The 17,508-nt window shown below is 31.9% G+C and overlaps 2 protein-coding genes across 3 annotated transcripts; one reads left to right on the top strand and one right to left on the bottom strand.

Annotated features, from left to right (window-relative positions):
- The first annotated feature begins 220 nt into the window (after positions 1–220).
- On the top strand, positions 221–5,521 carry LOC123678484 (fumarate hydratase, mitochondrial-like). Of its 2 annotated transcripts, none has more exons than XM_045615522.1 (4): positions 221–561; positions 1,488–1,628; positions 1,939–2,702; positions 4,842–5,521. In XM_045615522.1, the coding sequence occupies exons 1-4, from the start codon at positions 502–504 to the stop codon at positions 5,344–5,346; spliced, it is 1,470 nt and encodes a 489-aa protein (XP_045471478.1). In that variant the 5' UTR covers positions 221–501; the 3' UTR covers positions 5,347–5,521. The 2 variants fall into 2 exon arrangements, with proteins under 2 accessions (XP_045471478.1, XP_045471477.1); XM_045615521.1 differs by lacking the exon at positions 221–561 and adding an exon at positions 1,077–1,356.
- Positions 5,522–8,748: 3,227 nt separating this feature from the next.
- LOC123678485 (FAD-dependent oxidoreductase domain-containing protein 1) lies at positions 8,749–12,318 on the bottom strand. Its single transcript, XM_045615523.1, has 7 exons — positions 11,662–12,318; positions 11,334–11,602; positions 11,038–11,263; positions 10,706–10,851; positions 10,412–10,655; positions 8,990–9,104; positions 8,749–8,927 (listed from the first exon to the last, which is right to left on the bottom strand). Exons 1-7 carry the CDS (start codon positions 11,983–11,985, stop codon positions 8,788–8,790), a joined length of 1,464 nt encoding a protein of 487 aa, XP_045471479.1. The 5' UTR covers positions 11,986–12,318; the 3' UTR covers positions 8,749–8,787.
- Positions 12,319–17,508: the final 5,190 nt, after the last annotated feature.

The raw sequence follows: 17,508 nt of genomic DNA, 5'->3' as shown, positions 1-17,508 counted from the left end.
TCCGGTGTCTTTCCTTGTACACTTTAGTGTTAAAAATTTTTACCGCAAGTCTCTACGATGAGTGGATCCTGAGATATAGCCGCTTACCTCTCTTATTTGCCCACCCTGTACATAAGAGTGAAATGATTTCTCATAAAAATTGGCCGAGAGTATGTTCATGACTCATGAGTCAAGAAAATAGATTAGGTACTACTGTTACTAGCAAAGATGTTCACTACTAGTGAAACATTTTTGGTTACTAGGTACCTACTTTAGTTTCCTGAAGAAATTTGTCTAGTGTCAACGTAAGAGTTTAGTTACGGTGTTAAAATCACACTACAATATGGCATCTATCATCAATTTTTGAGAGTGGGCAAAATACCGAATGAAGGAATAAGTTAAATAAAATAAAATTGATCTGTCTAACAAACTTTTGTCACGTTAAATTTCGTTATATTTTTAATTGTGATAATTCCACTTATAATTCCGATTATAATCCTAGATATATTTAATATATCTATAATGTTGACTGAAGAACCCGACAAGGATCAAAGAAAGTTTGAAAAGTGTTCCGAATATGAGGTAAGATTAAAGCAGACTTACCTATAAGATCAAAACCTGTAACGTTGAATTTGATGTCATCATCAAATTCAACTGAAAATTTGTTTGCACTTTATGCTTATTATTCCCACTTTCAACGCTAAATATCTCGAAAGATTAATGTAGTTTCCGAAACATAAACATTGAAAATTTTACTTGGATTTAAAAAATGTTTTCCTTTACCGATTCCAAAGATTCATTTTTGGGAAAATATATATAGAAGTCGGTTTAGAACATCTTTCGACCTTGTCCGACCCAGAGATAAGTAGATACTCCGACCCCTTCGATCTTCACAGTCTTCGTGTCACGAATTTCTTTATATTGAAAAAATTATAACCAAACCAAAATGGAAAGAGGTTAATCTTTCGATTCTGTTTCCATATAGAGAAAACAATTTTTTGCAGAAGGAAATGAAATATTAGTCATCATACCTATAACTTTAACTCAAAGAAAATTCAAGATAATGACAATTAAGAGAAAAATTATATTAGTGTATCGCTATCTAGCTCCCGAAAGCTACGAAATATGACAATTAGAAAATAGTTAATGAAATTTGACAGTTCTTGGTTAGCCATCCTTCTGTCAAACGTGATCCACGGATCTTCACTGACGTAAGACAAGACCGGTTCAGTTCAAATTCGTTATCGGGTTTAGTAATTAAGAATTTCAACAAAAGTTATGGCTTTATCACGCATTAGTTACAGTAGGCTTACTAGCAGCATACGTTGTATATATGCAGCTTCAACCATTTCCAATAACATTCGACTTGTTCAAATGGTAAGTTATATCACCATCCCAGCCTTATACAAAAGTTAAAAATAACGTTCTTTTCAACAATTCTTTTGAAATTATTATAGCGAGTTAATTATTCATTCTTTTCATTAATGACTTACCTTTTATGTTCATAGGCTTCTTCGGCTAAGGAAGGATATAGAATTGAAAAAGACACTTTTGGTGAACTCAAGGTGCCCAATGATAAGTATTATGGAGCCCAAACTGTTAGATCAACTATCAATTTCCCTATTGGGGGAGAACGTGAGAGAATGCCAGTGGGTAACATATTTTATTGAATATACATGAAAATCAAAAAAACTTTGATCAAACTTGACTATTTCCATTCTATATAGTGATTGAAAAGATAATTCATATCATTTTTTCGTTCTAACTTTCATTCTAATAATCTAATATAAGGAAACCTTGATAATACTTGAATAGGCAAATGAACAAAGATTTACTTTCCTTGATGGTTATTGAAACAACCAAAGGTTATAGTGATCAAATGGTTGCAATTTACTTTTTAATTGCTATACAAGAATGGAAATAGTCGAGTTTGATAGAGCTATTTTCGATTTTTTTTAGTATCCTGTTATTGTTGCCATGGGAATATTGAAAAAAGCAGCAGCAATCGTAAACAAAGATTATGGTCTAGACACCAAAATATCAGATGCAATAGTTAAGGCTGCTGATGAAGTTATATCAGGAAAGCTGTACAAAGATCATTTTCCGCTGGTAATTTGGCAAACTGGTTCTGGTACCCAAACCAACATGAACACCAATGAGGTAATCAGCAATAGAGCCATTGAAATTCTTGGTGGTCAATTAGGTTCAAAAGATCCTGTCCATCCAAATGACCATGTCAACAAAAGTCAGAGTAGTAATGATACTTTTCCAACTGCTATGCATATTGCAGTAGCCATGGAAATTCATAGAGTTCTATTCCCAGGTCTCAAAATGTTAAGAGATTCACTACAGAAAAAATCAGAAGAATTCAAAGACATTATCAAAATTGGTAGAACTCATACTCAAGATGCTGTTCCATTAACTTTGGGTCAAGAATTCAGTGGATATGTACAGCAGCTTACTTTTGGTATTGATAGGGTAGCTGATACATTACCAAGACTATACATGCTTGCAATTGGAGGAACAGCTGTTGGAACTGGTTTAAATACAAGAAAAGGTTTTGCAGAGAAATGTGCATCACAGATTGCACAAGAAACTGGACTCCCTTTCGTAAGTGCACCAAATAAATTTGAAGCACTTGCAGCACATGATGCTTTGGTAGAAGTCTCTGGAGCTTTGAATACAGTTGCTGTGTCAATTATGAAAATTGCTAACGACCTGAGGTAAATATGAGATTTTTCTTATTTTGATTAATCTTTCTACATTATAATAGAATTTTATACAGGGTCTCTATAAATGACTGTAACCAAGTTACCTTTGAATTATTCTCATTTTGTTGCTACATATAAATACTGTTTCTTCTTTGATTCAAGCCACAAAATTGATATAGAATGAAATGAAATTCAAAATCTTCATCCACTCCCTCGTGGTCACGTGACCCAGGGCTTAATCTTTTTGTCTTTAATGTCGTGAATCTATGCTTTACACTGCACTACTGCTCAAAGGCGCATCTATGTATTATTAGATCATTGAATGCTTATAATATATATAGAAGGAATGGAAAGTAAACATTTGTACTCGATCCCGAATACAAGAGAGATCGAAGTTTAGTGTCACCAATCATAATCGAGCTAGCTGATTGTGTGGGCGAGCCATAGGAGTGGAGAATCCTGATTTGATTGTTGAATGCTTTATCAGGAATCCTTTTTTCATAACTTCACAATAACTAAAGCATTAAACCGAGAAAAACATTGACCCTTTTGAAACACGAAAGAATTTTTATGAGTAAGTCACATTGTAAACTATTTTTGAGCACCAATTGATAATTTCAAAATCAATCAAATTATGTTATGCTACTGCTATAGTGTCCCCCAGACAAGGAGTGACGAATGTTGGCATCAAAACAAATGAATCAGTTACAAGGCAGTTTCCGTTCCTCTTATTAATGTTCTAAGATTGAATGAAACTGTGTCCATCGCAAACATAACCACACTTTCTTCTTTGTACATTTTAAATATCAAATCAAATAAGTTTGAATGTTTTCTTGCTTTAATTCATCATTAAGCTGATGTAATCGAGAATAAATCATTTATTTATTCAATTTTGTTCATATATGAGGTTTTTAACAGATTATTTTATAAAAGCTGTCAATCCAGGACTGCTTCATTTTGAAGGTATTAGACCACTGAATTTGCTGCACTTGCGTTATGTAATGAAACTCATTACCCAACTCAAATTTCATTGCTTAACACATTGTTTCAGAGAAGAATTAAGACAATAAATGAATTTGTACCTAACCAATAACCGGCACTGCTACTTCTATATAGGATGAAAGTCTTTCTGAAATACCAATTTCGACCAAACACATCAAATACCATACAAAAATTTCACTTGAAAGGCGTTGTTTACAATCAAACTTGATTGGCGTTAAGTGGTTGTCAATGTATTTCGGTGATCTCAAGGCATTTGATTTCAACTATGATATTCTCAGTTTAGTTTCACAATAGTTAATTACAACGTTGTGTGGATTATAGGCAGTTGTAGATAAAACGTACTATACATGTGTGATACTGCATCATTACTATATTTGTGTGCTTACATAACTCATGCTACGCACTCCTTTGCAACTTACACACTCATATAGTAATGATGCCTCTATTCCACTTGTATAGTAAATAACTAATATTCATGTATTACCGAACTATGACCAATGTTTATTTCAGTTCTTTCCAAGATAATAATAATCCTCACAGTAAACTACTTGTGCATTTTTTTAAACGTATGAATGCGTTTTTCCCCAATCTATCTCTTTGTGTTGGAAAGGAAGATGTTTGACGGTTTCGTTCAACTCGTGTTTTAAACCTTCAACAACTTCTTCAGAAGCTTATGGTCTCCGGTCGATATTCCTTTGGTAATGTCTCCAATCTGTGTAAATCTGTATATAAGAGCTCTGATGTGGGCTTTTAAAGGTGTTCCTCGAATCTGAACATCGGGATATTTCGCCTGATATTAATTTTTACACGCCTCTACTAAATAAATTCATTTGCCATTGGCAAATATACTGTTGCAACAATAGTACATCACCATAAATATTTTTGTTCTGAATCATAAGTTATTACAGAGTTCAATAACTTCGACGAAATTGGAAGTAGAAGGTTCACAAACTTTTATTGAGAATTAAAAATACAATTGTCACAGATATCAATTTCATAACAAAATTCTATGTAAGGACTGACAAAAAATAATTCACAGGCTACTACGGTGTTACAATCATTTATAAAGAGCTTGTTTAAAAATTATACAAATTTTCCAAATTTCTTATGATTTTATTTTTTGGAGGTAAAAAAAAAATATATTTTTAGGTTTTTGGCATCAGGACCCCGTTGTGGACTAGGTGAACTCAGCTTGCCAGAAAATGAACCTGGTAGTTCTATCATGCCTGGCAAAGTGAATCCCACTCAGTGTGAAGCCATCACTATGGCAGCAGCTCAAGTTATGGGCAATCATGTTGCAACAACAATTGGCGGATCTAATGGACATTTTGAACTCAATGTCTTTAAACCTATGATGGTTGCTAATGTTCTAAGATCTGTCTCTTTATTAGGGGACAGTACTAAAGCTTTCACTGAACATTGTGCAAATGGTATTGAAGCAAACAAGGAGAAAATTGCCCAAATCCTTCATGAAAGTTTGATGCTAGTTACTGCTTTAAATCCACATATTGGTTATGATAAAGCTGCTAAAATTGCTAAGACTGCACATAAGGAAGGAACAACACTCAAAGAAGCTGCTCTCAAATTAGGATATTTAACTGAACAACAATTTAAGGATTGGGTCAAACCAGAGGAAATGCTTGGACCAAAATAAAAACTTCATACTAAAAATATAAATGTTTTTGTTATGTAAATAAAACAGTATGTATATAATATAATTACCCCACTTTCATTTGACTCTTATATATTTTTTGTTTTATTGTAGTCTTGTTGAAAATTTACCAGATTTATTGAAAATAAAACCTTTTTCATGTTTAATATCTTTTAAATGTTGTAATTCTTATAACTCCTAGACATTACCAACAATTAAAGTAAAAACTCATATTTTATCTTGTTAATGGTTGAAGAAATAGAGGGCACCAAAGAGGTTCTAGATATACTACATTCTCTCTGACCGTCTCAGTAACTGATATACAGAGGTTTTTCTGAATTTTACTCATATTACCTGAGGCCTGAATGAGCGAATCACCCTGTATATTTTCTTCATATTTGGCACATATGTTTTGTATTTAATGCTCAAATGAATTACTTAACAACTGCAAGAAAAATCTGCGTCCAGGTTAACAAAAATTAAGAAATTATATTATCGCTTGAAACAACACCCTGTATATAGGAATTTTGAAAATCCATAGACATATTTGAAATGAGCACAAAAAATTAAATTGAAACTGGTGCTTTACATTTTTGCGCTGACAGTTTTTCTGCAAAATTGTTTTAACTTGAAAGTGAAGTTTTTCAAAAATTGGATACCAAAAAAAAACCACAACTATGTTGAAATTACCAAATAATTTTAAATTGACAATTTTACAGGTACCTACTTGTAATATAAAGAAAAAATAACAGCCCTGTAGCTGCATACGGTGATATGAATAAATTTTCACTCCAAACCTTCCAAAGTCTCATAAGTTATTGAGATTTATTTTCCTTTCTTTGTATAGACCAGCAAAATATAGTAGTTAAAAAAAAATTATTAGCTAAGAATTCTGTCTGCTGATTTGACATCCCTTTCTCTAGTGGATTTTGCAAGAATTGAATAAATATATTGATTTGTAAATGTAACAATGCGAGGCTAATATAGCATTATTGGATAACCAATACCAGTTATTCATACCCCATCATTTCTTTCTCTTCCAACACCTATTAGTTTCATCATTAAGTTGTGCAAACTAATTTTCTATCGATTGGTGTAGAGTTTTTTCTATGAAAAGGATAAACTAACATTTCACCATTTCCTTTAAATGCAAATAGCTAGAGTCCGATTGAATAATATTCTGCTCAGAGTCAGGAAGAACCAACTTGTTCTTCTATTTCTTCTGATTGATCAGTGTCATAAACCAAAACCTCCTCATCCAAGTCTTACAAAATTTTTCTCAGATTATTACACAAGTCCTATTAATGACATCATAGAAATTCATAAAAGATTTATCATCAGCAAAATTTGTGAATATCTTCAATATCTGATGTATTATGTAAGTACAGGAAACAAGTACCTTTGAAGAGGTATAAGCACTTCGAATTTGGAGGTGACAAAAAAAGGAAGGGACAAATGATTCAATTTTAATTGTATCAACAGTAAAAACACAAGAGTTTTTTTTTATCGAATAAATTTCTGTTTGCAACAAAACAGTTTTGCCAATCACTAATTTTACAAGAAAAACTGACATGATAAAATCGCAACACCGGAGGTGGAGCGATTTTATCTAATGTCAGTTTATTGAGCAAATTTAGTGATTGGCAAAACTTTGAGTTAAAGAGAAACTTATCTGATGAAAGAAAAGCTCCAGTGTTTTTTGGCAAGATAAATTAACGACAGAATATATGGATGAACAACAACAATAATAGATTGCGGTATAGATTTCTCGATATTTGTCGTAATTTGCTCAGTCGAAACTTCACCAAAACGATTCATCTTTTGGGTTTTTATATCAACAAAGTTAAATAATTTCCACACCAATTCAAAATAAAAGCACTATATGTTTAAAATTCAAAAATCTGACTGACTAAATGACAGTTTTTCTAGATATTGAGGAAGAGAAGTTTTTATCCGATAAAAAAGGATGCACCTTTTTTATCGATATCAAAGTGACAATAACATTTCCAGGTATATAACATTTCAACATTGGACTTAATTTATCAATGAATAAATTTAAAACAAAACATCATGAAAACAAATTGTACCTGTAATGTCAAAATATTTTGAATAGAAATAAATAATCACTTAGAATAAATAAGGTGTTCAGGGCAAAGCTGAAACAAACAAATAAAAGATGCAGTGGTTGGTTGGAAAAGAAACGATCGCTATAGACCTTTGGGATCCATATCCTGCACATCAATAATACTTTGGAAAATATTGGTAGAGGTGATTATACTAATGTTGATCTCAATGATATTCAAAAAAATAACAAAAGTTAACTAAAGAAATACAGATTACTCATATGGTGTCTAAACTTCACCAGAAATGGGTTAATAAACATTATTATTATTAGTGGTAGGAAGATACTAGAAGGGTAGTCCTCTCCTCTAAACGACTAGCATTGCAAAACAAAAAAATTAACCCATGGATCTCCCAAATTCTTGAAGAATTGCAATCTATCTAATTTGTATTGAAGTACAATGTGCTTCTATCCTAGAATTATATAATTAAGATAATTGAGATCTAGGGACCTCAGAGACCATGCTACAAGTCTAAATCGCACAGCTATCATTCCATATTTGAAAATAATGTTTTCTGAGCCATTGCAAAATTTTTTCAGAGCTATGAACTCGAGCACCATCCAACTATAATGTGAGGAGCAGACTTGCAAAACGCGGTTTGTCCAAAATTGTAAATTTTCAGGAAATGCAAAAATCGGATGCTCAAAAACAGACTTAGTTACCGAGTTGCGATATGTACTATAATAATAATCTTTATTTCTTATGTTCAATATACAGAGCGAGAGCATACAACAAAAGAAAACGTCAAAATAAATATATTCATTCATATATAAAACAAGAAAAAGTAGCATGAATAATTACTCAATATATAGATTGGAAAAAGCGAAAATAAAAGTATTTTTTTATGTAAAAATGGCGTTACTGAAAAAATTTCTTGTGAGTTTTCACATTGGTTAGAGGCCTATCATATTTTTCTCTAAGAAATACTCTTTTAGGTATCTACACTACCATCGACCATACCTGACTAATAGAAGACAAATTGTAGTGAATTTGGGTAAATGAACAAAATTGATTTTTTTACTATAGGACAAAATATAAAGAACATTATAATTACGTTTTTTCCTTAAAACTTCATGAATCAAATGGTGAATTTTGTCTTCTGAAAGTTGAATAATAGCAATTTTTATAATCCTGAACAAGGTCTATTAGGGGATTCAAAAGTTGCCTAGAAAATAGTTGTTATTTTCCTTATAATTTCCTTTCTTCGATATCTGACTTGTATAGCAAGTGATATCAGGTGTAAATTCAAAACCTAAAGATATTTAGGAGAGGACAGATAAAGTTACTTGTCAAGAATTATTAATATACATATCTATACATTTTAAACGATAGCTACTTCATACATTGGCTTATTTACAATTATTCTATCAAAACTTAATCGAGTTAGATCTATAGTTTTAAATCCTCCATCTAAAATCAGTTCGGCAACTGCACGTCCAACAGCTGGAGCTTGTTGAATACCTAGGTATATGTGCATCTAGTTAAATAACGTCAATTCCCGAAAGATTAAATGCCATACTCACCATGACCACTGAAGCCTGTAGCAAAAATGAAATTGCCGTAATATGGATGTATACCAATTATGCCATTTTGATCATAATAATTGTAGTCATAATACCCACTCCAACCACTCTGGCACTGTAAAAAAAAAGGTTATTTGTATGAAAAAAGATGGAAAATGTGATAAAGAAATGCATATAGGCCTATTTCACAGTTTTGTAATGGAATTAATTATTTACTTCTATAAAAAAATAATCATTCTTTAAAATATTGGTATACATTTTCCTGAATAGATAAAAAATAAATTTATGCTATCCGAATTTTAAGTTATCTGATTCGTTACCCTTGATAACTGGAGTTTTACTGCATAGAGAATTGCTAATTTGCATACTCACATTCGGCCTTGTATTAAAAATACAAGGACACTTTCATTTGAGCGGCCAAGTGTAAGTGAGCAAATTAGCAATTCTATATGTCCGGGGTACAGTGTGAGGGCATCCTCATCGGTTAACTGAAAATTCGGATAGTATGAATTTATTTTTTATCTATTCAAGAAAATAAAGACCAATTATTATTATTTTAAAGAAGTAAATAATTAATTCCATTATAAAACTGAGAATTAGGTCTATATGCCTTTCTGAATCACATTCTGCATATTTTTTCATTCTAAATGTTAACATTAGGGAATTCCTGGTGAATTAGAATGGAAACATTATGCATTAAGCTGAGCTCCTGAAAAATAGGTGTGCACAGAAAAAAATTACAAGAATTACTCAGGCGCTCTGTTAACATGGAGCATAAACTCACAAACCTTGGATAATGAGTCTTTTGTTAGATTAGCTGGGTCAAGCTTGGATAATAGTTCAATGGGGGTTCTTCTGCCCAATAAACAATCAATACCACCAGTGATATAAATGATCAGAAACCTAAAGGTCATTAGAAGTAGAAACAAGAAGAGGTTCACAGGGAACAATGTAGAATCATGTTATAATACAAGAACACTAGATTTCATATTATCAATACACCGTTTAACTATCACAGAGAGGAATCCTTCATATATGTGCATGAAACTTTTTAATAAACTTCCAAATGAAATTAAAGAGGTCAGTAACGGTAAGAAACTCGTCAAAAGAGTAAAAACACTCTTGATAGAAAGGGAACCCTATAACATAAGGGAGTTTTTCGATAGGTGAATTTTGGTTTTGGTTATAGAGAAACGATTGTTTAGGAAATAAGTATTAATATTCAAAGATGTAATATTTGACGCTATTTTGTTTGATGTTTTGTGTAGCTTTAATGTTATATGTGGAGATCATTCAAAATAAAGCTTGTTATTATTATTATCATTTTTTGCTTTCAAAACAAAAGGGAAATAGCGCTTAAGTGCAGCAAATTGCATTAAAAAAAGCAACAACAGATTGCACCTCACATAAATTTGAATTTACCTTCACACAGTTGAATGCTGGCACCCTTTCAGCAAGAATAGGCCATATGGATGAATCAAAATAATTATAATCTACATCTAAATTATCAGTTGCTGGTTCCTCTTCAGGAAGAGGACTCAATCCGCAGATAAAAGATCCACCTAGGCACTCTCGTCTAAAATAGGTACCTGTTTTATCAATTGTCATTGGTGAATTTATACCTGGTTGTTCACCCTGACACAAGAACCTATATACATAGCGTTTCCTGAAAAATTTAAATAAATGACTATGCCATAGTAATAAAATTAAACTTACCTTCTTTCTACTGGCACAGGTACAGATAAAATGCCTTTTCCTGTTCCTATTTTAGCTAATTTGGCTATTTCATTAGTTTCACTACCAGTAGCAATTACACATATAGAAAATGTAATAGTTTTTTCCTCTCCATTAGGCAATTTTACCTTGAAGTAGATCATATTCTTCAAACTTCTTCAAATATAATGGCCATTTAATCAAACAAAATAAATTAAGAGTCAAGTTCTAGTGAATAAACACTAAAAGTTGAAGCTTACTTATCATGTGGAAATGTATTGCTTTGTTGACATTCCCTTCCAGATCATGAGAAAATAAAATAGAAAATCACTCACAACAACTTCATTTGATCCTGTATATTGAGTATTTTCCTCGTCACCTGAGACTGAAACATTAGTTTCAGTAAACAAGAAATTGGTTACTTCCCCATGGACGAATCGGGTTCCTAAATCTGTTGCACCCCTCTTCATCAGATTCAGTAGAGACCAAGGATCAAACCAACCTTCTTTTTCCATACCTAAACAACCTAGTTCAATGCCATCTGTGTTCATCCAAGGAAACCTTGAATAATAAAAACAAATTTAACCTCTTTAGAGTTTGATAAAATTTATTACTCTAGTAGTATGTTCACCTTTCCTCCAGTTGTTTCTTATTCAAAATGATGTTGTTTGCACCTAAAGATTTCTGCAGTTTATGATTATCTAACAATTGGTGAGCACCATCTTCACCAGCTAAAGTCAAGTATCCATTGGGTGTGAAGCATACGTCAGCATCTTCACCAAAACGATCTTTTAGGGTTCTCAGAAATTCTGCTCCAAATAAGGACATCTGTATATTTTCTGGTAATGAGAATTGCTGTCTCAAGCCTCCAACCGATAAACAAGTTGTACTTTTAGAAAACTAAAAGAAAACCACATTACAAGTAATTATTTATTATTTTATTCGGTCAGAGTTCTTACTGAAGGATCTTTTTCAACAACTGTAACATTCACTCCTCGTAAACCTGATTTTTCCCTCAACCAATATGCAGTGGAAGTTCCCATTATACCTCCTCCAATAACCAAAATATCTGTGTGGGAGGGAAATGAATTGTGAGCCCTCATTTCACTTTCTTCAAAAGATGACCCCATATTTTGGACATCTTGTTTTAAGATTTCCCAGGTTCTTATAATAGGATTTATTCTCTTTTTTCTACGAAGAATAGAGGAAGAACATATTGTACGGTTGAAAATATAATTGTGAGACGATCTGATCGCCAACCTGCTGATTTGTTTAGATAGCATTATTCTTGAATTTCAAGAACATATAAACTAGAAAAGGAATCTTCTCATCAAGTACTCGTGTTATTATAGACGTGACGTAAATTGCTCAATTTTGAAAGTTATCTAGTACTGATATTGATTGACCTTTAATGAGAAATAACTAGTTTATATATTTTTTTTAATGATAGCTCATCACTTCATGATTATTATTTGTATTATTTAATTGTCCTGTAAAGATAAAAAATGTTGGTGAAATAGGATTGACAGTGAGCAAGTAAACGAAAGAATAGCTAGATAAAATAAATCTTTCTCTAAACATTAAAAAAGTCTGCTTTATTATACATAACCTACATAAGATCAACATAGAACGAAAAATTCGAGAGAAGCACAGACTTCAGACTCAGAGCATAGACCTTATATCATTATATATATATATTTTTTTTTTTTTTTTACATTTCACACAAAATGTGGTTCCTCTCGGATTACTCGGGCAAAAGCGCCAAGAACAATCCGACTGATTAGTGTGGAAAAAGTACTTGTCGTATTATGCTGACGGTTGCCAATATTAGGCCTTCTGCATCCAAGTTATGGTGTTCGAAGGCAGATCCATCTCACGCAAGTGCTCAACGGTTTTTCTATGTACCAGCCCATTGCAGCTAATCACCAATGGCTTTATTTCCACTTTTCCCATATATATATATATATATATATATATATATATATATATTTATATATATATATAAATATATATATATACTTCGAAAATGTGATTACGAGATCCCTGTAAAATTTCAACGCTACGAGGTCCATGTCTTATAAACCAACAATCCGAGATCCTTTCCTATATACCCTATATACATTGTATACCGCGTGGCAATGAGATCCGTTCAACGTTGCCACTAAGACGGATCTCGTAAGATGCGAGATAAATATCAAAATCTTTGTATATCAATATGGGTCAAAATCGCATATTCGTCGGATCTCGCAAGATGCAGAACAAGTCGTGTACTTGGAATATGTATTTATGCCAACGCCAGAGTCGATCATTGTAGCAGGTGTTCCTATTTCATCATTTTTAGGGCTAAACTTTGTCATAATCTTACCGATTTTTGAGTGGTCGAAGTTTAAGTTTCGACCCCCTGTTGATGAATTCGTCTTCAAATGTAAATCTGTTTGCGTGTTCGTATACACGAAACATTCGAGACGATCCTTCGTCTCGTCAAGTGTACTTGGGTGGTTTCGTATCGCGAAGTTCGTTAACTGGTAAAATCTGACCAAGATTTTAGTGAATATGTCTTTTAGAAATGTTGATTTTCTATTTATTTCAAAACTATGAGTTTGACTTGAATGAAATTACGCACTCACTTGAAATACGACAATTTGAAGCCTTCCGTGAAATTTCATGTTCCTCAGTGAACCAGAACCATAGAGCAATTGAAAAGGATATCGAAAGGCGACTATCAAATATCTCCGATACCACAGAACCGATAGGATCGAGTTTTCAGAGGCTTTGAAAAAAACACAGCCTGGAACTGTGCGAAATATAAAGCTGATCATATCATCAGTATAATCAAATATAGACCAAGGATAATTCAAGAAAAATATGGAAGATGCCATAATGAAAATTTCGGTAATTGATCTTTCGAAAGGGTTGCATTTTTACGCATATATAAGAAATAAGCATTTCAAGCTTGTTGCAAAATTTCGAGTGCCTTGCTAGCATAAGGTTTGAAGTAGTCATACTCATTAATTTGAAGATTTATTGACAAAAGTAGTTTTTCCTCCACGATTTCTTGAAAACACTTATATGTAGGGTTCAGCCAATAACTGAATTGTAGTTTGATTAATTCAATAATTTTGGTTTGAATCGAATTTCAGTATTGAATTTAGGTGAAAATTCAACATTTTGAGTTTTAAGGAACATTATAGATCGAATAGTTCCTCTCACTTATTAATCAGATTTAAAAATGTTATTATCAGAAGTCGAAGTGACGCTTTTTATTAGGCCGTATATTCAACATAACTAAAAACATATATTTCAGTAACAAAACATTCATTTTATGGAAATTAAACAGAAAAAATCTACAACAGTATCAGTTATTAATTGAATAATGAATACAAAATTCCCAGTAAAAACACTGTCCATTTCGTTATAAATGTTATTTGCCTCAAAATTTTGGTCACCGAATCAATTTAATCATTCTGAAAGGTTTTCGATATAATTTGCAAAATACAGACGGAACGGAAATATATTCTAAAAACTTCGTCTGACGTCATGGCGACTTCAACAAGCTCCCCCAAATTTCCTCGAATGTCAGTATTAACACTTTCATTGTTTCCCCTAAATGCTCTTGTGTCGAAAATGATCATGTTCACTAGATACTTTATCATTTTACGATTTTCCCTAACCTCATTATTAACACTGTTATGAATTTGCGTTGAGCACTGTACATAGTAGGTATTTACAATATTTTGTTTCACGAACAATTTAGATTTTATAGCCGGATGAATATGTTTTTTAGAAATTTCATGTTTACTCGTAAAACAAGGAATTTCAAGTTATCGTATCCAGTCGAAACGAAAGGGCTTTTTGATTGAAATGTAGCAGGCAGTATCAACAGAAAAGTTTGTTTTGAATTTCGTTACCGGTTAACCAAATGAGTTTTTCGTGAATGGTTTTTGAAAGAGCACAATAATGACTCGAGCGCTGAACCAGATTGGACATTGAACTGATTCGCCTAGGAACTGGTTACTCTTTCACAAAATTTTTGTCGTCGTATGAAAATTATGAGATTGTATCTCTAATGAAAAGCTAACACAGTCACCGTTACTTGCACGGTTACTTGACACTACCCCCTTATGTTAGAAATCACTCGATTACTCAAATTGACCGATCAAGAAATTCAGAATTCACTCAGATTTAACGAAATGAAACAAAGAAAATAAAAAATTTGTGCCTTCCAAACTTTCTCTCATTTTAACACGTTATTCTAACTAGCGATTCGCATCTTGGTCGGCTGGTCGATGTTACCAAGTATTCCAATTATCCGCATGGGATTCACTCAACCCAGGATACAATTCAAATTGTCCTTATATTTCTACTTGAGTAATACTCATGCATATTCTCTCAAGAATATTATATTCAGAGAGGAGTTTTTAATCAACATATTTTTTCGATTATTCAGAAATATTCCTCAGAAGATAAATTTCATTTTAATAACATAACATAACATAATTTATTGATCCTGTAAAATAATAACAATAATTTCTGATTGCTTTCTTATTTATGTGATAATTGAAAACGTTTTGTGGAAATACGTGTTATATGCTATTGACTAAATTTCAGGCAATGCACACAAAAAAATGAAATATAGAGTCCAAGAAAGAAATGAAATACAAGAAAAATTAACGAGAATGAGCAACACTTTATGTTTTTTATGTCTGATTCTCGTACATTATATAGGTAAAATTTTTTTCTGACAAAATTAAGGATTTATCAGTATTATTTTCTTAACATGTATAAAAATTGACGAGGGAAATTGTTTCGCTGTCAAAAGCAGGTTCAATTGGTTTGATATATTTTCTACCCCAAATGTATCATGAAGAACCAATCAAAATATACCTCTACTTCTAGGACATTGTTGTTATAAAATATAAAGTTCCAAGACAATGAACACCAAGTTGAACGTTTTATGTCCTATTGGCTTCATATTAAAATTAATATTGTTTTCGAACTATAATATATATTGATATTGTGTGTTCATGTCCTGAAAGTGGAGGTTATATGAGCAAATATTTTGATTCATTTGAATTATACTATAATATAATACATCATTTTAATATGACTTGTTTCTGCTTATATTTTGATCTCTGTCTAATACTTCGACTAAATACTATAGATGATTAGAGATTATAAAAATTTAACTCCAAAGTTTTATATATGTATAAGCAGGTGATATTGCTTTCATCGATATAGAGAATAGAATGTAGGTATCAAATCTCAAGAAAGATGTGCAACACTTGCTCATCAGGTAACACATTTCATCGAAATAACATGAGTAACTTATTGAAAGATAAAACACTTTGAAAAAATAATTGTATTTTCCTATATATATATAAACATGAGATCAATGCATCGTTAATATCTATATACTTTATTGTGTAAGTACACACGAATATTTTAATAATTTAATTTAATTTAATATTCACACAGATACATATAGTACTTACATCGTTTTATCTAAGACTGTACATTGTACTATACATTGTTTTGATTGAATATTGTGAAATTACACTTTTCCCCTTCTTGATTTCCACCAATCTGAAACGCTCGATTTTGAATTACAAATAATTACCTAGATGGAAAACTGTATGACATCATCTTTCATCAGTTTTTTTCGAGTTTACCCGTTGTAAAACTCGACAGCTCTTGTCACCAAAATCAAAATACCTTTGATAAAAAGAATTTATGGTTTCATGAAATAGTCCTGTCGATTACTATTTCGGAATCTCATTTTTCCTTATGAAAAACACAAACCTAAATAATGTGTTTTTAACGAGAAGCATTCGTGAAAGATCCTTGTCTTGAACTCAGATTTTTGTTGCCACCAGCACTTATGTTTTTTGTTGAAATATTATTCAGCAATGCGTATTTTCGAAAAAATAAAATGCCGTTATATTATCACCCACCACAATATATTGATTGAAATAAATTGCCTTGGTATTTGATGAATTTTTCAAAAATAAATCATTTATTTTTAATATGTACAATACCACTTCGGATATTTTAAATTTGATCTCTTGAATTTTTTTTGGATGACGGGTTTCGTCTGAAAAAATAAAATCTACTTATGTCTCTGTATGATGATATTGTCAAATCAACGATATTGTTATGATCATGCAGAGAAACAGTTTTTATTTTTCCAACGAAAACCGTGCATCGAATTGAAAAAAGTTAGATGATCAACTTTGGTGAGAAATGATTGGGAATTTCAAGAATCATTTTTATTTGAGGAAAAATATGTGGTGTACTATCAATGTCTACCAAAATAGGTCATTTGACCTGCCTATTTCCGGCCTATTTACCCACTGGTGGAAATAAAAAAAAAAAGGTGATAGATTAAAGAATGCCTCTTGATTCATAGTACATGAATGACAACTTTCATTGAAATATCGGAAGTGTTATTGGAGATATTAAAGATGAATGAATTATTTTCGAAAACTTTACCACCCTGAAGAGGTTAGGACATATGTTCATATGAAGTTTTTTTTCCTAAAATGGGCACCAAAATCACCCCCATGGATATTGACATTCAATTACACTCTGTATATAAGAAGCAGTGCTGGTTATTCATGAGTCTGTTTCTGAATTCGTTCATTTCGTGATGAAATGCCTGATTAGTATTCTTCCGCAACGCAAATGAACCACAATTATTGGCATTAGAGCTTCAAAATCAAGTAGTCGTGGATAATAGTTATTTACTATGCAAGTGAGATAAAATTATTATTATTATAAGAGTGTGTATGTTGAAAACGAGTGCGTAG

Source organism: Harmonia axyridis, chromosome 4, assembly GCF_914767665.1.
Source record: "Harmonia axyridis chromosome 4, icHarAxyr1.1, whole genome shotgun sequence".
Lineage (NCBI taxonomy): Eukaryota > Metazoa > Arthropoda > Insecta > Coleoptera > Coccinellidae > Harmonia > Harmonia axyridis.
This window is presented reverse-complemented; position numbering and strand designations above follow the sequence as displayed.